Genomic DNA, 24,462 nt, shown 5'->3' on the forward strand with positions numbered 1-24,462 from the left:
CTCTCACAGCATCATCTTTTAGGATTTGAAACAGCTCAACTGGAATTCCATCACCTCTGCTAGCTTTGTTCATAGTGATGCTTCCTAAGGCCCACCTTACTTCAAATTTCAGGTGAGTGAGAGTGATCACAGCATTGTGATTATCTGGGTCATGAAGATCTTTTTTGTATAGTTCTTCTGTGTATTCTTGTCACGTCTTCTTAAAATCTTCTGCTTCTGTTAGGTCCATACCATTTCTGTCTTTTATTGTCCCCACCTTTGCATGAAAAGTTCCCTTGGTATCTCTAATTTTCTTGAAGAGATCTCTAGTATTTCCCATTATATTGTTTTGCTCTGTTTCTTTGCATTGATCACTGAGGAAGGCTTTCTTATCTCTCCTTGCTATTCTTTGGAACTCTGCATTCAAATGGGTATATTTTCTATTTCTCCTTTGCCTTTCCCTTCTCTTCTTTTCATATCTATTTGTAAGGCCTCGTCAGACAACCATTTTGCTTTTTTGCTTTTCTTTTTCTTGGAGGCGGTCTTAATCCCTGTCTCCTATACAATGCCACGAACCTCTGTCCATAGTTCTTCAGGCACTCAGTCTATCAGATCTAATCCCTTGAATCTATTTCTCACTTCCACTGTGTAATTGTAAGGGATTTGATTTAGGTCATACCTGAACAGTCTAGTGGTTTTCCCTACTTTTTTCAATTTAAGTCTGAATTTGGCAATAAGGAGTTCATGATCTGAGCCACAGTCAGCTTCTAGTCTTGTTTTTGCTGACTGTATAGAGCATCTCCATCTTTGGCTGCAAAGAATATCATCAGTCTGATTTTGGTATTGACCATCTGGTGATGTCCATGTGTAGTCTTCTCGTGTTGTTGGAAGAGGGTGTTTGCTATGACCAGTGTGTTCTCTTGGCAAAACTCTATTAGCCTTTGCCTTGCTTCATTCTGTACTCCAAGGCCAAATTTCCCTGTTACTTCAAGTATTTCTTGACTTCCTACTTTTGCGTTCCAGTCGCCTAGAATGAAAAGGACATCTTTTTTTGGGTGTTAGTTCTAGAAGGTCTTCCAAGTCTTCATAGAACCATTCAACTTCACCTTCTTCAGCATTACTGGTCAAGGCATAGCCTTGGATTACTGTGATATTGAATGGATATTTGCCTTACAAATAGCTGAGATATTGGGTACTCTGGCTATCTAATGTGACAAACTGACTCCTTCAAAAAGACCCTGATGCTGGGAAAGATTGAAGGTGGGAGGAGAAGGGGGCAACAGAGGATGAGATTGTTGGATGGCATCACTGACTCAATGGACATGAGTTTGAGTAAACTCTGGGAGTTGGTGATGGACAGGGAAGCCTGGTGCACTGCAGCCCATGAGGTTGCAAAGAGTCAGACACAACTGAGTGATTGAACTGAACTAGGTGTTTTTTGGTTGTTTTTAACTAGTTGAGGAAGCTTCCCTATATTCCTAGCTTGCTGGAATATTTCATGTTCAACATGAAGTCGTGTTCATTCTTGTCAAATGCTTTTTCTGGGTCTGCCGAAGATGGTGTAGTTTTGTTCCTGATTCTAATTCATATGGTATATATGTTAATCAATTTTCAAATCTCTTGATTTTCAAACAACTCACAATCCTGGAATAAATCTAAGTTGTTTATGGTGTATAATCCTCTTGTTATTCTGCTGAATTCAGTTTGCTAGTATTTTGTTGAGGATTTTTGTCTCTCAAAGAGATACTGACCTGTAGTTTTTCCTTCTTGTGTTGTCTTTCTCTGATTTTTGCTATCATAGCAATACTGACCTCATGGACTGAGACCCTTCTATTTTTTGAAAGAGTTTGTCTATAAAGTGTTTACTGTAGATAACATGTATTAAGGTCTTGATTTTTATCCAATTATACAGTATATGCCTTTTGATTATTTAATCATTAACATTTAATGTGATTTATGTATGCCACTTTAGTTTTTGTTTTCTATGTGTCTCATATTTTCCTTTTTGCCTTCTATTCCTTCTTTACTGCATGAAGTAAATATTCACCATTGTAACTTTTTATTTCCTTTAATAACTTTTCCACTATTTCCTTAGTGGTTGCTCTAGCATTTATCATATACATCTTACCTTACAGAATCAACTTCAGATTTTTACTAACTTAATTCCAAGAAATATAGAATGTTGCTTGCATATAGCTATTCCTTCTTCTTCCTTTTTGTACTATTACTGTTATATAAATTAAAGCTATATGTGTTCTAAAACCAGCAATATATTGGTATGATTATTACTTTATATAATTTTGTGCCTATTAAATAAACTTAGAGAAAGGAAAGCAAGTATATATTCTGAAGTTTCTTTTTTTTTCACTTTTATTTATTTTCTTAAGTTTTGGCTGCATCTCACAGCATGCAGGATCTTAGTTCCCCAATCAGGAACTGAACTCAAGCCTCCTGCAGTAGAAGTATGGAGTCCTAACCATTGGATTGTCAGGGAAGTCCCTGAAGTTTGTTATATTCACCTTCTCATGCATTACTGATGGTTCTCTTAATTTGTTCCTGTGGATTCAAGTTACAATCTGCTATCATTTCCTTAGTCCAAAACAACTTTGTCTCCATCTAACTCCTTCTGTTTTTATTATCAAATATATTACATTTCTATATATTATGGTCCCCAAAATTATTATTTGCATATTGCTTTATATAATTGCTTTTAAAACCAGTCAAAAGAAGATTCATAATGCCTTTATGCTGTCTTTATAGTATTTTTATTAACTTTTATTAGAATATAGTTGATTTACAATGTTGTTTGTATATTATAGCTAGTTTCTTCTATATAGGAAAGTGAAACAGTTATACATATATGTATATATGTATATATATATATATCTACTCCATTTTAGGTTTCCAATACTATCTTTTGTAACTGTATTTTTACCTTTACTGGGGCTCTTCGGTATTTTGTTTGTTTTTATCCCAGCTACCATTAAAGATCATTTACTTTCAGCCTGAAGAACTCCCTTTAGTATTTCTCATAATGCAAATGTGCTAGCAATCTCAGTTTTGGATTATCTGATAAATGTCTTTACCTTGGCTTCATTTTTGAAAAATGGCTTCACTAAATATAAGATTTTTAGTTGACTGGGGTTTTTCTTCAGTACTTCAAATATATATTCTGGCCTCCATTGCTTTTGATGGAAAGTCAGGTGTTAATTTTATTGGGGTTTCCCTGTACATGATATGAGTGTCTATCTGCCTGTCTCTCTCACTTTCTCTTTGACTTCAAATTTCACTATGATGTGGCCCTCTGTGGATCTCTTGGCTTTTAGACAATTCATAATTCATTACATTTCTTAAATGTATAACATTTTTCATCAAATATGAGAAGTCTTCAGCTATTATATCTTCAAATACTTTCTGCTTTTCCTCTCCTTCTTTACGATACTTTTATATATACATTGGTGCACTTAATGATGACAGTTCTGATGCTCTGTTCATTTTTCTTCATTCTTTTTTCTCTCTATTCTTCAGGTTGTATAATCACTACCAGTCTACTTTCAAGGTTTCTGATTCATTCTCATGTCAGTTCAAGTTTACTTCTGAGCCCCTCTAGTGAAGTTTTCATTTTGGTTATTGTGCTTTTCAATTCCAGAACTTCCATTTGGTTCTTTTTATAATTTCTATGCCTTTAATGATAGTATTTGTGAAGAGACATCATCATCACAACTTCTTTACTTCATTAAAAATGGTTTCAATTGTTTGAATATAATTATCGTCTTGGAAGCCTATGTTAAATTTGAGATACGAGCCCTACCACTGGTAGCTTCTGTTGCTTATTTTTCTCCTCCATGTATGAATGGCGCTTTCCTTTTCTTTGCATGTCACAATTTTTGGTTGAAAACAGGACATTTTCAGTAACTTGGGAGCAATAACTTTCAGGAACTTGGGACAATAACTCTCTTTCACTTTTCCAGGTCTAGTGTTTTGGTTTTTGCTTGTTTTTTGTTGACTTGAAATTTTAGTGAAGTATATTTCCTCTGCAGTGTAAACCCTGAGTGTCACTTCTTAGAGGGCACCGATTTGGACATGAATACAGTCACCCTAGGATGATAATGGTTTTAGCAGGAATTTTTTTCTTTTTGTGTTAAGCTCTTTGACTCATTTGCCATTACATACAGCTTGAGGATTACACTCATTGCTGGCTGATTGCTCCAAGGTTTCAACATGTCTTGGGGGCAGAGATTATTCCACAGTCTGACCCAATTAAATTCAGACAGGGGTCAATTTTGAGAAGTCTCTGAGGTTTGTTCTGACTGCAGGAGGGTTCTTAGCATTTCTTTCCCTAGTTTTTTGGTGTACTAGCTGGCATACAGTTATATTCTTAGCCTTAGTTCCCAGATCAGGAATCAAACCCTTACCCCCTGCAGTGGAAGCCCAGAATCTTAAACAGTGGACCCTCAGGGAAGTCCCTAGCTTCTTAGTCTGGATTAAGTGATGCCTCTTTTATTTGCTTACCACCAGAATCTCCTTGTTTTCAAGAATGTCCTTAAGTATGAACTTCCCCACACTGTTTCAGAAAAGTCAAATTCCTTTTGGAGAGAGTTTCTGAGCTCTCTATTCTTATGGCAAAATTTCTGGTTTTCTTCTGCCAGCATAGAACATCTCTTCTAAAAGTGACCTGGATCAAGGATGCTCAGAGTCACAGCACTCTCTGTTTGTCATCCTTAAGAGTTGAGCAGTTATCCTGTTAGTAGGTGCTGAGCAAAGGAAAGGAACCCCCAACCTCTTGGTCACATTCACCATGAATTTAACCTCTTTATCTAAGAGCTGAAGAGGATGAGAAATGCTACATCTCTCTGTAAGATACTGTATCGCTTGATTAGGAGCCGAGGGGAGAGAAAGCTATCTTCTTGTCCACTCAGAGTTGGATTCCATCAAGTTAACTGAGGATGGGAGTAAGGGATAGTATTTTTCACGGCCCAAGTGTCATAGACTCTTGCTCTTCTTACCAAGTTTTAGGATGTATTCTTGAATAAATGTTTCCTTATCTGCTATATGCCCTTAGGACACTTCCCAGGGAATTTAAGTGGTTGGTCTTTAAAAATAGTTTTTACCAGTTATGTTTGTTTGCTTGGGAGTAGGTTCACAGAACTCATGCTGCCATTTCAGAAATGAAACTCCCTCTCTCTCATACTTGTAATCGTACTATTTCTATTAATATCCTCAATCTTTGCTTTGGATATAGTTAGCTACTTGAAAACAGTAACTTTGATCACTTCAAGTCTTGATTTTAAGAATTTTTAGATAAACCACAGCAACACTTAGTCTAGATCTAGCTAAAACAAGACTCTCCAAGTAGTCAATATCCCATCAAGGTTTTCTAATCTGTTTGGTGAGAAAAAGAAATATTCCCAGCCTGGTGTGCACTGCTGTCTCTGATTTGTTGGACAGTTTTTTCACCAGTCTTGGGTAATATTCCTCACAAGCATCAGCTGATCAGCATTTAGCTGAATACTCAAAAAGGAACCTATGCAGAGATCCAGAATTCTTGCACTGTGTAACCTTCTTCTCTCGTATACTCTATCCCAAGAATTCTAGCTGACTTGGTTTCACTGGACTCTCGGTTCTATCTCCTCAACTCAGCAAGTCTACAAGGATCTCCTTGTGTTTCTCCTTCCTGTTTCCATGGTTTCCATATGTTGCTCCTTCCTGTTTCCATGTCTCCTTCCATGGTTTCCAGGCCAGTAAGCAGGGGAGATTTCAAGGCTTACCTCATTTATTTTCTCTCTCTCAGGGATCTTCATATTCATTGCTGATAAACAGTGTCTTGAAAACCATATATTTTGCCTTTTTTTTTTAAATAATTTCAGATGAGGGTAGATTCAGCCCTAATCTTGGCTGGTACAGAAGTCCTCTTTAATTATTTGAAATATGGTTTTTAGTCTCTTCCTGATATTCAGTTCTGAAATCTGAAATCAGTTCTGAAATTCAGAAAGAGATGGGAATACCAGACCACCTGATCTGCCTCTTGAGAAACCTGTATGCAGATGAGGAAGCAACAGTTAGAACTGGACATGAAACAACAGAGTGGTTCCAAAGAGGAAAAGGAGTACGTCAAGGCTGTATATTGTCACCCTGCTTATTTAACTTATATGCAGAGTACATCATGAGAATCGCTAGGCTGGAGGAAGCACAAGCTGGAATCAAGATTGCTGGGAGAAATATCAATAACGTCAGATATGCAGATGACACCACCCTTATGGCAGAAAGTGAAGAACTAAAGAGCCTCTTGAAGAAAGTGAAAGAGGAGAGTTAAAAAGTTGGCTTAAAGTTCAACATTCAGAAAACTAAGATCATGGTATCTGGTCCCATCACTTCATGGCAAATAGAGGGGGAAACAGTGGCTGACTTTATTTTTCTGGGCTCCACAATCATTGCAGATGGTGACTGCAGCCATGAAATTAAAAGATGCTTACTCCTTGGAAGGAAAGTTATGACCAACCTAGATAGCATATTCAAAAGCAGAAACATTACTTTGCAAACAAAGGTCCATCTAGTCAGGCTATGTTTTTTCCAGTGGTCATGTATGGATGTGAGAGTTGGAATATAAAGAAAGCTGAGCACCGAAGAATTGATGCTTTTGAACTGTGGTGTTGGAGATTAGTGAGAGTCCCTTGGACTGCAAGGAGATCCAACCAGTCCATCCTAAAGGAGATCAGTCCTGGGTGTTCATTGGAAGGACAATGTTGAAGCTTAAACTCCAATACTTTGGCCACCTGATGTGAAGAGCTGACTCATTTGGAAAGACCCTGATGTGGGAAAGACTGAGGGCAGGGGGAGAAGGGGACGACAGAGGATAAGATGGCTGGATGGCATCACTGCCTCAATGGACATGGGTGAGTGGACTCCAGGAGTTGGTGATGGACAGGGAAGCCTGGTGTGCTGTGGTTCATGGCGTCGCAAAGAGTCGGACACGACTGAGCAACTGAACTGAACTGAACTGATATTCAGTTATTTCAGATTCTTGGGTATTAATCTTATTATTTGTAGCATGTACTGACTCTTGCTCTTAATGAATCCTTTCCTTGTGTTCTATATGCTAAAGCTCACCTTTAATAATTATTCTCTCCCTTTGGACATTCCTAAGTGGCTTGAATGATTGAGTTATCTCCTTTAGAATAGCTGTCCCAGGTAAGTCATCCCAGAACTAATTTGTGTGTTAGTTTATCAAGTGGATAGGGTGATTTTAGAGTCTCAATCAGTGTGCAGTGTAATCTGGAATTTTTAGTTCTAACAGAAGGCCTTTTTCCATATATAGCCCTGGATAAAAACAAGTTTCCTTTGTGCTTTGTCTGGATCAGTGATAAAAAATCTTCTATTCCTTTATCAAGGTTGAGAGGCCATTCTAAGGTCTTAGCTTTATGAAGGGGCATCCCTGGTGGTTCAGATGGTAAAGAATCCACCTGCAATGCGGGAGACCTGGGTTCTATCCCTGGTTTGGGAAGACCCCCTGGAGGAGGGCATGACAATCCACTCCAGTATTCTTGCCTGGAGAATCCCCATGGACAGAGGAGTCTGGTGGGCTACAGTCCATAGGGTCACACAGAGTCAGACATGACTGAAGTGACAAAGCAGCAGCAACAGCAGCTTTATGAAGAGGTTTTAGTTTCACCTCCTCACCTTGAGAAGAGTCAAGACCTCATTTCCTTTCCTTATGTAGGCGTTAAAACCCAAGTTTATAAATGCTGAGACTATTTCTGAATCTGCAAACTATCCCCGGGACCACTGTACAAGTTTTCAGCTTATTGGTCATTTTGACAAAGGAGGATTTATTTTCCTTTCTTGTGATTTCAGCTAGGTATTAAATTTTTCATATTTAAATTCAACATTTATAATAGTTATAGCAGAAGGTATTCCATATAAGCTGAATCTATCTTGTTTTGGAACTATAAATTCTATCCTCCAAAAGGATTAGGCAAAATATTGTATATGTATGTAGATGTACATTATAGTAGGAAATAGCTCCAAACCTCAATCAAATTCTTTAACAGGTCTATAAGCCAAACAAGGATGAAGGATAATTGCTTTGTAACTTTTGATCTGTCTATATTTGATCAGTATTTCTAAGTGCCTCTCTGTTTCATAAAATGATTCCTTAATTAAACTGCCTAAGCTTAAGTTTTTACTCTAGATACACAGGGCAAAATATAAAATATGTATATTTGGTATATATTTACCAAATATATATATCAAATGTCATTATAATTATGGTATTGGAATGGCTGAATAATTCCATAGGTAATTTGATTAGATTAGGGAAGAAATATCTTTTTTTTTTTTTAAGAAATACCTTTATAGAAGATTCTGTTATTAGTTGGGAGAAAAGCCAATAGAAAAATTGAGAAAGAATCAATTAATTCTGTTATTTAGCCAGACTGGATTTTACTGAAGTATATTATCTAAACAAACATAAATAAGATTACCCATATCCTTGAGGAAATTACCATCACACACATTACAGGTAGAAGTTACAAAGGAAATTAGACAATACTATAAGGCTGGTCTTGTTTTGGAAAACTATATTCAGCCTAATGTTTATAGCTGACATACTTCTTCGACATTTTTACATGAAATAAAATTCAGTATAATACTACTGACTCACTTCATTTAGTTCATCTAATAGCATTATTATTAATTAGCAATAATACCATTCAAGATGGGGATATACTTTTCCAGAGTTTCTTTTCAAAATGTTCTTTAAGTTATCAATGGTTTGTAAATTAACAGCCAAATCCTGTAAGTCTTGTCATAAGTCAGGAAGATAAATTTCCTATGATTTTATTTATTGTATAAAAAAAAATTTCCTGCCCAAAAGTCTACTTGAATACACTACTTTTCCATTCAAAAATACAGGATGCATTTTCCATGTGATTCTCTTCTAGCAACTAACAGCTACCAAGCAAGAAAAGCCATCATATTGAGAAGCCTTAGTGATACAGTGAAAAAAAAAAAAAAAAAAAAAACGCAATTAAAAATCAGACAGCAAATCTAAGTTTGACTACTGGCTCTGCCGTTTACCAGTTGTGTGACTTTAACAAAGCTATTTATCTAACAGCTGATCTGTTTCTTTATCTGAAAAAGTAAAGGGATAATTATGCCAAAAACAAAGGATTGCTGTGAGAATTATAGATAACAATACCAAGTTCTCAAAATGCTAAAAAGAAAAAACAATAACAACTAGAGTAAGACAGTGCTATACAACCTATTCTAGATGCCTCTTCTTTTCCTTCAATGTAAGTACTGTTCAAGTCTTTCTTGTACTACAAAATGAATTATGTAACAAAGATAAAATTTCACCAATTTTAGTTTGTGAACCTCAAGGTTCTAACTAAGGCTGATCTTTTCAAACCTACTCATTTATTAAATTCTAGCTATGTCCTTAGCACTTTTCTCATACTTTAAAAAAAAAAAAACACACTGTAAAATTCTCTAAAATTCCTATAAAATCTCAGACCCTAACAGATAGCAATGAGAAGAGATTATCAACCCCTAGCCTTAGGAGTCTCTTAAAGTTTGATTTCTTGAACTAAAAGACTTCTGAAAGCTGTTAAAGAAGAGCCCATTGGAAAACAAAACAAACCACAAACAGCAGTATCTCCCTTTCTCCTAATCTGATCCCCTATTTTCAGTTTTAGTTCTGTACTAAAGACTTGAAAGCAAGCAATTCCACTATGAATTGAAGCAACATAACATATACTGCAAAACTTCTTTGAGGCTTTGGTACACCCAAGTAGGGAGTAGTTTTACTTTCTAAACAAGTAACAATAAAAGATGGGTATTAAACATTCTCAACAGAAACCATCTCTGTTTATACATTTAAGAGCAACTGAAAAGTAGAGGCTAGTGCCACTCTCTCAAAATGCTTTCAAAGTTAAATTCTATCACTCCAAAATGAAAAGTTACAAATTTGTTTCCCTTAGATACATCCCTGTGAAAATAATTTCTTTTACTGGTAATTTACCTAAGAAACTTTTTGGTTTATTAACAAGGGTCCTGAGAGGATAAAATAACTTTGGACAAGTCATTTAACCTCTTAGGCCAGTGCTCTCTATATTCTTGCTATTCAAAGTATTCCACAAACCACAGAATTGACATCACTTGGGAGCTCGTTAGTAATGCAGAATATCCAGCTTACTGTAACCCTGTATAGGAACCTACTGTAACCCAGACCTACTGACTCAGAATCTGTATTTTATTAAGATCACATGTGATTTATATACATATAAAAGTTTCAGAACCACACTTACTATTCAGTAAGGGGGTGGGACTAAACGATCTTAAGGTCACTTATAACTGATGATTTTTTTCAAGAGAAAAATCAGATCTGACAACACTGGAGCCTGTATTCTCGTGTGGCAACAGTAGGCGGGAACTCGGTAGCAACTGCCCCATAAGATGGGGCATGCACTCTCCTTGGCTCCCCAAGTCCTTATCCAGCCCCTCCATGTACTCATGTCAACTGGTTGGCCCCTATCTAGCCACTGAACTAAATTAGATACCAAACAGGATTGAGGAAGTTCCTTTTTCAGTAAATAAGAGAGGCTTTCAGGGGTAAAAATTCATTAACTATGAATGAATAGTTTTAGGTGAAAGGGGAAAGGAAATAAACTGTTCATTTACCTTGATGGGAAGTAGTGAGGTCCAGGTAGAAAGTAAGGGTGATGAAAAGAGAATCGCGGTGGTGTCCCAAACAATGCAGCTGGATGGCCAAGGGGTGGGGGCTGGTAGACGTGTGAGTGTGGAATAGGAGCCTGGGAAATTGGAGTACTTCTGGGACAAGTGGAAACGCTGGGATACTCCTTGGGAGGTTGGATGGTTGAGGTTGCAAATCTGGAATGGGCAGGACTTGCACTAGTCGGAATCCTGTTGGTGCTCTCCAGAGAAACAGGAGTGGGTCTCTTCACAGAGCAATTGACTCCAGAATGCAGCCGATGAGTGTCCACTTGGGAGGGCCCAGCAAAGCGCTGGGGTGGGAGTGCTGGGCGGAGGGGCAGACTTGGAGCCTGGACAGCCACCTGGGCAGTACTGGAGACGCTGGGCTGGAAAAGCGTGATGGGGCTTGGACGCTGGACTGCAGGTGTGGGCAGCTGGATGGTCGGTGGAGAGTCACCTTCAGAAATAAAAACAGCATAGGTCAGGCATGAATTGAGTCACTTTCTATTTTTCCTTTTTTCAGCGGAACTTAATGAACTGTATAACCAGAAGCTTCCACTAATCATCTTACCTAAGAACATCACCACTCTATGTATTTCATAACATCCTGAACAAACTGAAGCCATCTTGTTCATTTATTTTACATTCTTGTCTCTCTTTCCCACCGAGATTCTAAATGCCCTTTTCTGTTTTGCTCATTACTGTATCCCCAGGGCTCAAAATTCTGCCTGGCACAGAATAGGTCCTTAAAAAAATATTTTTTGGATGAATAAACAAATGAATAAAATGTCTGAGTGAAAGACAAATACAAATGCTGGTATGTATATATAAATATTTCTAAAAGAAATAATATGAAACTATTGATAGTGGTTCCTTTTAAAAAGATGGTCATCTGGAAGAGGAGACAGGGCCATGGGAAGGCAGACTTTCATTTTATACCTATTGGGACTATTTGAATTTTCTACTCTCTAAATATGTCAATTTTATGTATTAATAGATGTTTCATCATAACAGTATGGGTCATTTTTTAAATTTTTATACTCTATGATAAACTAAATTATGAATGACATTTTTAATTGAAAAAAACTAAAGAAACCATCAGTAAAATTATTTTGCTTTATTGCATCCAATGTGAATACATAAGGAAATTCCCCAAAGAGACTATGGCTTGCCATAGGTCAGCAATTTGTGACAAATAGGAAGGAATATTATTGCAGCATGGCAAGATAGAGATAGTAGAATTTTTAGAGGCAATTAAAATAATCATGTATTTTATTTTTTTGATCCTGAAGAAGGACTGCTGAGTTACTAAGTTACTCAAAAGACACATTTAGCCTAAATTTAACTAAACGTCTCCAAAGAAATACAGAGAGAAACCAAAGTAATAGATTCATGATTGAGTTTATTTCAGTGCAGTTACGTCTCTTAATATAGAAGATGCAGTCCAAGAACAGACTCTATGGTTAGAAATGTTTCTGTCAGAGGCCAAAAGGATTGTCAATCTTCTCTCAGTCTTGGCCAGGTAACATGTTCCTCTCCTTCCTTCTCTCTAGGTAAGTCAAATAACAATCACCCTTAAACCTGGAGGTAGGGAATGAAGAGATATATCCATCTGCTTCAAGATGGCCTCTGACCCAGTGAAACAGAGGCAACACAGTGTACAGATAAAGCTGTCATGATTTTCAGTTAATGGGGTTAAATGGACTAGCCCTCCCATATGTGAGGCACAGGCTTTAGGTCTTTCTGATGCATAAAGTAATCTCCCTCTTCATGTTCCCTCAGAAACTATAAATCTATCACATATTATAAAAGTAGTGTAAATCTGCAGGTCTGCCACCCTTACCACAATCACAAAACTGGGAACTCAAGAGCAGGAATAGTTTAATTCATAGTAGTAGCCCCATTATCTGGCACAGAACCTGGTTAATAACAGTTAAGAAAGGTATGTATAACTAGATGAAAGAAAAAACAAACAAGCTTACAGCTGACAGAACCTCTATCTCTGATCTTGTACAAAAAAATCTCCTCCTCTAAATACATATTACACCAGGCTGACTTGTAAAATCTCGCAAAGTTTTATTCACTGAATTATCACTGCACTCAAGACATCTGCTCCTAAAATCTACCTCTGATGCAGATTTCTTTTCCTATGCAGTATGAAGTTAAGTAAGCAGTGTTGTCTACCACTTCTGAGACTGGCCCATAAAAAAAACTCTCATGCACAATCCTCCAAGCTCTTAGTCCTCAAAAAAGAAATATGCTCTTTTTAGGCAAAGGAAACAAAAAATTATAGGAGCTGTAGTTACTTCAGTTACTGAAGAAGAAAGGGACTCAATCTTTTAGCTGATATCAAATGTCCTTTTCTACCAAAGATATTTTTTATAAAATAAAGGGAACCAGTGAAGCATAAGGTGATAAAATCATGCACTCATTTACTTAAACATTTACCAAGCAACTAACATTTTGACCTGAAGTAAAAAATCAGATACATAGAAAGTTATATGGAAGTATAATAAAGATGTCCTAAATGTCAAAATTCAGGTTGCTATACCAGGAGGTTAATGCCTACAACACCTAATCATCACTGATAAACTCAGTGAATAGGGAAGACTTGTGGAAAGGGCAGAGATCTAATACATCACACTGTAGATAAGGTATGGAAAAGACTATCCAGTCACTTGGTTTCTCTCCTACTAGCACACAGCTAGGTTGCATTTTCCAGCCTGCCTTGCAGTTAGGAGCGGTCATGTGGTTCAAGCTAACCGATGAAGTAAGTGTTGTATACCACTTCTGAGACTGGACCATAAAAAACTCTCATGTACAATCCTCCATGTTCTTTTCCCTCTGCAAGTTCATGCACACTTGGATACTACATATCAAAGACGGAAAAGCCATAGGGTAGAAGAAACCTGTGTCTATGAATCCCTTGGAAGAAAGTCAGAGATATTTATTTTGGACTTTACATGCATAAACATGTAAACCTTGATTCTGTTTAAACCATTATGTTTAGGAGACTGTTGAAGCAGCTAGCATTATCTAATTGTAACATGAGGTAAAGAGCAGAATTTTAGATCTATAGTACACTATGATAAGAACAAAAGAAAAAAATTAGTTATTAATAGCTGTCCATAGTTTCGGCAAATCCCTCTCACCCATTCCTAAAGAAGACTCCACTACCTGTGCTGAATGTGGGATGTAACCAGGCTTTTGTTGTGTGAATGGGATGAACAGAAAGGAGTAGGGAATGGCAGAAACTGAGGACAGATCAAATTTCTCTACAAGAAAAAGCTGTATAGCAGTAGAAAGAAGGATAGGAAGACCAGCATATGGCTAAGAAGAGAGAAACAGAAAAAGGAGGAGAGAGAGAGAGAAATAGGGTAAGAGTCAGAGACATAGGGACAGAGATGGAAAACGGAGACTTGGGAAGAACAGTTAAATAACTGCTAAGGACAGTGGGGCTTTGGGGAGAGAAATGGTAAAGAGGAGCCCTAAGAAGACTTAGTATAATTTGAGCCATATGATTCCTCCTCCTTTGCTCCACAAGAAAACCCACAATAATGAGCTACATCACTTTTCAAGGATCTGCAAGCCATATCTTTGTTTCTTCTGAACATAAAACTTTGTAAGAACTGATCTTAAGACAAGGACAAGATAAGATTGTTTTTGGATTACAAAAATATTAGAATGTTGGAGGTTTTTTGTTTCATTTCTGTTAAAAAAGAAGAGATGGGTAAACCAAAATGATATTATATGTCTATGACCAAAAAATTAAAATAGTAGTAAACATTTTTAAAGTCAAAATTTAGAGAAAATGTATGAATTCAGAAGAGTAAAAGATATTAACTGAGTTTAGATGTAATAAGGAAAATTCATTTCAGGTTGCAGTAATAAAATGTAAAGAATGAAATAATCTCACCAGAAAATTCATAAATATATAAAACTAACATCTGAAAGCCAGCCTAAAATAAACATAGCTTCTACCAGATTTCTAGAAGCTTTTAAAAAATTAAACGTGATCAATTTAATAGAAGAATTATACAAGAAAGATCTTAATGACCCAGATAACCACGATGGTGTGATAACTCACCTAGAGCCAGACATCCTGGAATGCAAAGTCAAGTGGGCCTCAGGAAGCATCACTACAAACAAAGCTAGTGGAGGTGATGGAATTCCAGTTGAGATATTTCAAATCCTAAAAGATGATGCTGTGAAAGTGCTGCACTCAATATGCCAGCAAATCTGGAAAACTCAGCAGTGGCCATAGGACTGGAAAAGGTCAGTTTTCAGTCCAATTCCAAAGAATGTTCAAACTGCCGCACAAATGCACTCATATCACACGCTAGTGAAGTAATGCTCAAAATTCTCCAAGCCAGGCTTCAACAGTACACGAGCCAAGAACTTCCAGATGTTCAAGCTGGATTTAGCAAAGGCAACGGAACCAGAGATCAAATTGCCAACATCTGTTGGATTATACAAAAAGCAAGAGAGTTCCAGAAAAACATCTACTTCTGCTTTAATGACTACGCCAAAGCCTTCGACTGTGGATCACAACAAACTGTAGAAAATTCTTAAAGTGATAGGAATGCCAGACCACTTTACCTGCCCCCTGCAAAACCTGTATGCAGGTCAAGAAAAAGTCAGAACCAGACTTGTAATGGACTGGTTCCAAATTGGGAAAGAAATATGTAAAGGCTGTATATTGTCATCTTGATTATTTAACTTATATGCAGAGAACATCATGCAAAATGCCAGGCTGGATGAAGCACAAGCTGGAATCAAGATTGCTGGGAGAAATATCAATAACCTCAGATATGCAGAAAACACCACACTTATGGCAGAAAGTGAAGAGGAACTAAAAAGAGTCTCTTGATGAAAGTGAAAGAGGAGTGAAAAAGTTGGCTTAAAACTCAACTTGCAAAAAACTAAGATCAAGGCATCCGATTCCATCACTTCATGGCAAATAGATGGGGAAACTATAAAAACAGTGAGAGACTTTATTTTCTTGGGCTCCAAAATCACTGCAGATGGTGACACAGCCATGAAATTAAAAGATGCTTGCTCCTTGGAAGAAAAGTTATGACCAACCTAGACAGCATATTCAAAAGCAGAGACATTACTTTGCCAACAAAGGTCCATCTAGTCAAAGGTATGGTTTTTCCAGTAGTCATGTTATGGATATGCAAGTTGGACCATAAAGAAAGCTGAGCACCGAAGAATAGATGCTTTTGAACGTGGTGTTGGAGAAGATTCTTGAGAGTCCTTTGGACTGCAAAGAGATCAAACTAGTCAATCTGAAAGGAAATCAGTACTGAATATTCACTGGAAGGACTGATGCTGAAGCTCCAATACTTTGGCCACCTGACGCGAAGAGCTGATTCATTTGAAAAGATGCTGATGCTGGGAAAGATTGAAGGTGGGAGGAGAAGGGGACGACAGAGGACGAGATGCTTGGATGGCATTACCGACTCGATGGACATGAGTTTGAGCAAGCTCCGGGAGTTGGTGATGGGCAGGGAAGCCTGGCATGCTTCAGTCCATGGGGTCGCAAAGAGTTGGACATGACTGAGCAACTGAACCAAACTGAATTTAATATAAAATTAAAGTGCTGGCATAAATGGCATCAAAGACATTTGATAAAAGGAAGTATCTAAAAAGTATTCTGGACTATTAAGCTGTAAGTACTTTCAGAAACTGGAAACAGGAGATAAGCTCAATATGTGGGATTAAACATGAGAGACAAAATTAGATTTTTGGAACTACAAATACTGGCTAGGAAAATAAGACTGGTAGGGATAACTAAAATAAAAAGTTTATAGAAGAACGAAGGTTATTTTATATGATAATGTTAAAAACCCAGAAGGAAAAAAATGTGCCTTAAAAATCAAAAAGTTGTTACGGCTAACTGACCAAATCAAAGTGAAAGTGAAGTCGTCCAGCCATGTCTGACTCTTCGTGGCCCCATGGGCGGTAGCCTGCCAGGCTCCTTGTCCACGGGATTTTCCAGGAAAGAATACTGGAGTGGTTTGCCATTTCCTTCTCCAGGGGATCCTCCTGACCCAGAGTTTGAACCCAGGTCTCCCACATTGCAGGCAGACTCTTTACCGTCTGAGCCACCAGGGAAGCTTGACCAACTTAAAGAGTACCCACAAAAAGGAAAGATGTTTTTTTTAAATGAAGAGCTCGTCCAAATCTGTAAAAAATAAGCCAAAGTGTGTAAGTGAGATGCAAGTAAAAATTAGACAGTTTAAAAGGAAATTGAAGAAATTACATCTGTGGGACCTTAAAATCAATAGTAAGTGACTTTTTAAATACTTTTACAGAAAGAAGAGACTCAATGGAATCAATGGGAGAGTCATTATGGTATAAAAGTCAACTGAAAGAACAGAGAGACTCAAAACCCACTTCCTACTAAAGAAGACCTTAAGAAGATATCTGAACCTAATTCATTTTCGCAGCAGATAGTTTAAAAATATTATATCAAATGCAGTATAATGGCAAGTTCACATAATGTTCTAATCCAAATTGATAAAATGAATATATGAGATCTTAGGTGGCATTAACCTACGAGCTTTAAAGAAACTCAAAAGTTAGAACTGAGAAAATATTGGATGAAGTAGATACAAATGGTCTGCCAAAAATGTTAATCCAAAGCATTTTTGGAAAGTCAACATAATACCAGGTTATCAGAAGTAGTGAACTTGTTTTTGCAAGTAGTAAAGCAGACATTACTTTGCCAACAAAGGTCCATCTGGTCAAGGCTATGGTTTTTCCGGTGGTCATGAATGGATGTGAGAGTTGGACTGTGAAGAAAGCTGAGCGCGGAAAAATTGATGCTGTGGTGTTGGAGAAGACTCTTGAGAGTCCCTTGGACTGCAAGGAGATCAATCCTGGGTGTTCATTGGAAGGACTGATGCTGAAGCTGCAACTCCAGTACTTTGGCCACCTCATGTGAAGAGTTGACTCATTGGAAAAGACCCTGATGCTGGGAGGGATTGGGGGCAGGAGGAGAAGGGGACGACAGAGGATGAGATGGCTCGATGGCATCACCGACTTGATGGGCAAGAGTTTGAGTAAACTCTGGGAGTTGGTGATAGACAGGGAGGCTTGGAGTGCTGCGATTCACGGGGTCACAAAGAGTCGGACACGATGAGCGACTGAACTGAACTGATTATCATGTAACTGTATATATACCTGGGGAAAGAATTCCAAAATTTTATATGTAAAAGATAATGATCTTTTTATAATTTGAGGTACAAGAAACAAATCTTTACTGATACTACCTAAGAAGAAATAAGAGAAATTTAAAAAGAAAAAAGCCAACAAAAAAATACCTAGATTTGATTACTTTGTATATGGTTCTAAAAGGCTTCCTATTTTGCTTTTCATACTTACATAAAACTTCATGAATGTAAGAGCTCTACCACTGTTTCCCCAAACCTTTGCTCAGAATTGCATAAAGTTAATATATTGTATTAAAATGTCAGCTGCCTCAAGTTAAGAACATTGATAAATGTGTTTCTGAGAGGAGAAAACATACAGCATTTATTTAACTGTGGATAGAATGACATGGAAGAAAAGCCTTAAAAAAAGGTGTAAAGAGAAGAAACATAGATGATAAAAGCGTAAATCATAAATAACATAACATTACCCAAAGTAAGTTTTTTTTTTTAAAAAAAGCATAATTAAACCCAGTTTGAATGTAGAATTAAAAGAGATACTACAAAATAGCAAAGGTACTGGGAGAGGAACAGGGTGATAGATCAGCTTTCTTTGCCTGGAGTCTGGATACTCTTGATGTGGCCTTGTTGGTATTTATGACTATGATACACAGGAAAAAAAAAACTGAAAATGCCTAAGTTCCTAATAAGTCAATTTTAAAACTGGAAAGAACAGCAGTTTTAGGACAAGTGATAGTAAGCAGGGAATGTACAAAGCTCTGCCTAAGAGATGACTAAAATAGGCTCTGGAAGAACAAACTAATGATGGATAGCCCTATAAAAGTTCTTAAGATATTAAATTCTCAATTTGGGGTTCTTAAAAGCAAAAAACAGGAATGTTGTAAAGAACTGATAATAGAGGAGGAATTTTAGGGAAAGACAATATAATGAACCAAATAGCTGGTAGAAGATAGATTACTTACATTGCTTTTCTAGAGCAGCAAAAAAAAAAAAAGGTCTTAACAGGTCAGTCACCATTATTAAATTCCAGGACAGGATGCCTCATACCTCATCGGCAAGATATTCTTTTATGCTAACACTAAAAACACATTCCTATTTCCCACTGAATTACTTCAGTCATTTCCTGCATTATCTGCATAATCTATGGACTCATCCTGATTTGCTTAAGAGGTCTGACATGGAATATTTACTAGTCTGGCAAACCAAGGACTTTGATGTCTACTGAAATTTTTCCTTCTCTGATTTAATGTTTTCACTTTCTCACTTTTTGATTTTTTTTCTTAATATTGTTGTTTAAACTCTTAAGCTATAAGAAGCAAAATTTCAAGTTAAAATTATCACATAAGCCATTACAAAAATTATAATCTACAACAAAACCAACTCACCAACTGGATGAGTGATGGTGTTCTGTAGGCTGGGAATTACCACAGAGTAGGTAGGTGAGCGATAAGGATAAATTGTTGTTGGATTTGTAGAGATGATATTCTGTGTGGTACCAGAAAATACATTGGAAACGCTTAGAGGGAAGCGTTTTCGCTTCCCTGGACGAGGTTGATAAACCCAACCTAGAGAAGAAGATTAACCATTTTTAATTTGAACCTACAAATCCTATTTAGCCTTTAAATAGTTCTTTTCACATTAAAAGTCCAAAACACTTCTAAGTCTTAGTTGTCTAAAGTACCTTTTCCACTTCTATGATACTATTTCTGTGCATTTCAGCATATCTATCCATATGGCTCCTAGCTAGTGGCCAATGTTGTTAACTAATAATTCAAAGGAAGACCAAAAGCAAATGTCTTTTCTCCAAAGACACATAATGAATTTACAGTAAAATCAACATTAAAGGCACCGAGTCTAATTCCAAAGTTTTTCTTCTACCTATTTAAAAAAAATGCCCCAGTAAAACGCTATTTGTCTCCTCCCATTTTTTTACTTTCTGTAAGATACAATTATCTATGTTTTACAATGAAGCGGCTACTAATGACCAGTCACCATTTTTATGCCTTCTTTAGGAAAAGTCACTCTCTTAGACTTGGCAGTCTCCAAATCCACAAACCACCCAATTTCCTTCTAAACTCAGAAAAATGGAATTACGGCAGTTGTTGCCACTGTACAAGCAAGAGAATCACTGGTCCCCTGGAACCACTACTCTGACCATTCCCAGGTGAATCTCTCTGCTATTACTTTAGGAAAAAAATTATTTTCCCTCCAAGCACAATGTGTTGGTCATACCAACACATATTAAGCTTTTACCAAGCTTAATAACAATGTCCTCACTGCTGGGGAGAAAGTCAGAATTTATTTGAAACTATATCATGATGAGGATAAATTTATCAGGCAGGAGGCAGGACTAGATTCTTATAACCATATAATATTAAAATGGAGCTTGGTGCTAATGCCTGCAGTGTGTGCTGCATATTTTTTCTGTTGCTACGATCTGAAGACTTCATTTTCTAATATATTTGAAATATCATAGCATAGAACTCTGGATCTTCACCTTCATTAAATTTATATTTTTAAATTAAATCAAAACCACTGTAAAACTGTATATCCCCAGGTTTGCATTATTGGCAAATGTAAGACCAGATCAGGTTTGCATTAGTTGGCAAATATGAGACCAGATACTGTTCTACTTTGTTCCGTTTAAGAAAACTTATGTCCAGTATCAATTCAATCATTACTATAATATTAGCCATAATTTTCTCTATTGTACATATCAGACCATAAGAAAATTACATTTTGTCTTTCAATCTCATCCTAACCTATTCTTTACCTAAATAAATAAATTTAAAAGAAATTAGAAAGAGGCTTTGTTCATTTCATTTGATTACCAGGAAATTCCTCTCTGTGCTTTTCTTTAATCTTTTGTGCTTCATCATAATAGGGTTTCTTTTGTTCTTCACTAAGTTTGTTCCATTCTAACCCGAGCTGGACACTGATTTCTGCATTGTTGGCTGCTGGGTTAGCTTTGGCTAGTGCTGGCCGGTGGATCCTTGCCCAAACCATAAATGCATTCATGGGTCGCTTCACATGACCATTTCTGTCCTTACTGAAGGGAGTATCTGGTATTCCTACATGACAAAAATTAAAAGACTAAATTAATGTGCCATGCATACACACACAATTTTAAAGTGAAGTGCACCTCCAACTATATTCACTTTTTAAATATATGGAGAAAATATTCACTTCAATATAGCCAAAGAACTGCCAGTATTCCAGAATTCCTCATAACCCTTGAACTCAGCATTCTAAACTGTGGTTTAGAATGATTGTTCTTTTCATCAGAAAGAATATTATTATTGAAGACACTGTAAAATGTTGGCTTATTACTTCCTTGAATTATAGTAATGCCTCTAACAACAATTAACATTTGGCTTATTTCCTATTAAAAATATTCTATTAATGGGGAACAGGAACTATAACTTATTCATGTCTATAATTCTAGCACTAGGTGGGTGTACCCTAAAAGTTTAAAGGAATTCACTTATATGCCGCTGGAGTGACCATTCAAGCAAAAATACTTATAATATTATAGTGTTAGTTATATTTCATTATTAAAGTGAAGCACCTGCCAAGGTGGGTCATTAACACTAGTCCCATGTCCTGGGAAAAAAGAGGAAAATAATAAACGTGACTTTTTGAAAGTCACAGGGGCAACTGAAATTACAATAAAGGAAGCTGTTTAAAGTCACATTTCTTATATAATTCATCAAAAGCCACTGTATACAAATTTCATATATTGTTTCTCTTTATCTTAAGGTTACTTGACATATAAGATTTTAAAATGCACAAACGATGAAACAAGTATTATAAAGAAAGCTTTCCCTTTCTCTCCTTTAGAAAATGAAAACAAAGTTTAAAAATTACTAAAGGTGAAAAGCAAGAGGGTGGGGAGGGAAGACTCAATAAAGAAAATAAGAACAAATACAGTAAATATAAAATTAGTGAAAATATAAAGTGAAGATTAATATGAATTTCCACATTTACTGGCATAATATTCTGTCTGAACTAAATCTTAAAGTAAGAATTTTCTAGCTATGTATTTGGAAATAATGGATAAAAATAAGATACCTACTTGTAATTGTTACTACTATAATTATGGTCCTTTATTTGAAAACTTCTACTTTCATTTTCCGAATTTCTGTAAGTCCTTAGCTTTTAGAATACTGTTATAATTAATTATGTAGTCTTATCTCCTAGAAAATGCTTACTCTTCATTTTTAAAAAAGATAAATCATTTCTAAATCCATTATAAACTTCCCTATTTTTTCTTAAACATTTTTTATTAATACACGTAAAAATACTGAGCTACTATAATACATTTTAAAATGTTGATTATCTGCAATATAAACTGAGAATGTTGTATTTACCTAGAAAGACTATTTCTATTTTTGTGTATAAGCATTAGTCACACCTAAATCTCATTTAATGGGCCTTTAAAAAAATAGGTTATTTTTAATGTTTGGGAATCTTGAACGTGTTAGTGTATTTTACTGGCATATGTACAAGTCAGAAGTGATACGTGTGCAGACTTTGCCCTGAATCCATGATTTTATTTTTCTAGCTTAAGGCTTCTCAACAGCTGATATGTCAGCTATGGGGCAATAGACAAAGTCTGATAACCAGATTGATTCCCCTGCCGTCTAATACCTGCATCTGAGGGTAGCACCGTGAGCGGGACATCTTTGGTTTCAATTTTTACAGAAGGCTCCAATAAGGACTGCATTTTAATAGGCACTGGTGTCAACGGGACCTTGGTCAATCGTATCAGCTCTGAAGGTGGAGGTCCCTGAAACTGGATCCGGGCCCCGGGGGGTACGGTGTGAAGAGTCAAAGGGATCCTGAGGTCTTGCTGATGTGGCCCAAAGGCACTGGACGGCTGGGTCAGGATGACATCCTTGCTGCCATGGGCCAGACCATTGGACGCGGGCTCTGTACTGAGCCTGCAGTCCTCTCGAAGTCTCTCAGGCGCCTCCGTTTTGATGACTCCTTCTCTGAGGACTGCCAGGCTTTTGCCTTCTCCGCCTTTTGCTGCGTAGCTCACTATCTCCTCCGCCTCCAACTTGCCCTTCTCGTCCCCTCGGCGGCTGTTGAGGGGCCCGGAGCCTTCTGCCTTCACTGTCCTGGAGGTTTTCGGGCACGCCTCGACGGCCCTCCGAGGCCCAGCCAACAGATCCAAGCCGGATCCCGGCTCCTGCTTCTCCACCTTAACGTGCAACGCTCGGGGCTGCAACGGGTGCAACTCAGGCCTGCAGGGGACGCCCTCAGACGCGGGGGGCGGCGGCGGCAGCAGGAGCAGCTCGGGCCTCAGCTGCAGCAGCCGCGCCTGCGCGGGAGAGGTGGCGGCGCCTTCCTCCCGGGCCTGAGGCAGTGGGGGCCCGGGTGGCAGCAGTAACATCTGCTCCGGTTTCACCTGCAGCAGCCGTCGTGCCCCTGGCTGTACGCCTGACGCCGAGGCTTCCCCACACGACGAGGCGACGGTCGCAATGGCGGCCGCGCACGGGGTGGGCGGCGACGGACAGGGCTCCGCGGCCGCTGCCCGGAAGGAGGCGCCCTCGACGGGCAGCGGGGGCGGAGCAGGGCGCAGCGGGCGCGGCGGGGTCGCCCGCGGCAGTTGGCGCTGCTGAGGCGGCTGCTCCGGCCTGGCTCTCTCCATGGGGGGAGGGGGACGCCCCGGCCTGGTCCCAGGACGGATTGTGAGCTCAGCCGTTTGTTGGCGACCTTCCCCCTCCCCCTTTCAGTTAGGACCCTTCCAAGGTCTTTGCTACCCAGAACCCTACGCGGTTCAAAAAGCAGTCTTTAGTCTTGGCCTCGCCCAATCACAAGCGTCCTGGTATCCCGGCCCGCCAATCACAGGGGTGTTCTCCGGCCCCTCCTGCCCTCCGCGCTCCTCTCGTGCTGAGCCCTCGAATCACTCTTGATGGCCTGGGCCACGACACGTGCTGCCCATTTTCCCCGTCTGACTCTCCCTCTCTTCCGGAGTTCTCTTCCAGCCGTTGTCCTTAGTTACCCCTCCCCCGCCCAGAGCTCCCGACAATGGCGTTGCCCGGAAACAGAGCTGTTCGAAGCCACTGACCTCCAGAGGGTAAAGTCTCGTGAGTCATTTACTAGAGCTGGAGATCCCGGCCGTGTATACGCAGTTTGAGCTTCCGGGATAACCCATGGATCCAGACCCTCATGGGGGACTTGGATTTATGCCACGGGAAAGGCAAATTTTGCAACGTCTCAATAACCTTATTACTTAATCTTGCAGGGGAGAGTGTTGGACTTAACCATTAGTGCTAGACTTTACATTAATCACCACTCCTGTGGGCAAAAATACACCACTCATACTTGCAAAACACATCCCAAATTCTTCCACCTCTTTCGGTTTTTCCCATTACTCCGTTCTGATCTTACATCATCTTTTTCACCTGGATACTGCTGTAGCTGTATATGGTAAATAGTTTTCTTGCTTTTTGTTTTGGTACCACTACACTCCAGTTGCCAAGAATCTCTGAAAAATACAAATCTAGTCCTCTCATAACCTGCTCTGCCCCCACCTCCAAAAATCTTCTCAGGACTCTCCACAGGTCAGACAATAAAGGTTTAATAT

General features: G+C 38.3%; 1 protein-coding gene across 2 annotated transcripts in view; it reads right to left on the reverse strand.

Moving 5' to 3' along the window:
- SOX30 (SRY-box transcription factor 30) overlaps nt 1-23,849 on the reverse strand; it is a 38,087-nt gene extending 14,238 nt beyond the window's left edge. The window contains exons 1-4 of one of the 2 annotated variants that reach the window (XM_043914038.1): nt 22,518-23,849; nt 20,699-20,938; nt 19,253-19,432; nt 10,657-11,146 (exon numbers count right to left, since the gene is read on the reverse strand). In XM_043914038.1, coding sequence (XP_043769973.1) covers nt 10,657-11,146; nt 19,253-19,432; nt 20,699-20,938; nt 22,518-23,523 — 1,916 coding nt within the window. In that variant the 5' untranslated portion in view covers nt 23,524-23,849. The remainder of the gene's footprint in view (nt 1-10,656; nt 11,147-19,252; nt 19,433-20,698; nt 20,939-22,517) is intronic. The other variant, XM_043914039.1, reaches the window with a different exon arrangement.
- Nucleotides 23,850-24,462: the final 613 nt, after the last annotated feature.

Source organism: Cervus elaphus, chromosome 9 (genome assembly GCF_910594005.1).
Source record: "Cervus elaphus chromosome 9, mCerEla1.1, whole genome shotgun sequence".
Taxonomy (NCBI): Eukaryota; Metazoa; Chordata; class Mammalia; order Artiodactyla; family Cervidae; genus Cervus; species Cervus elaphus.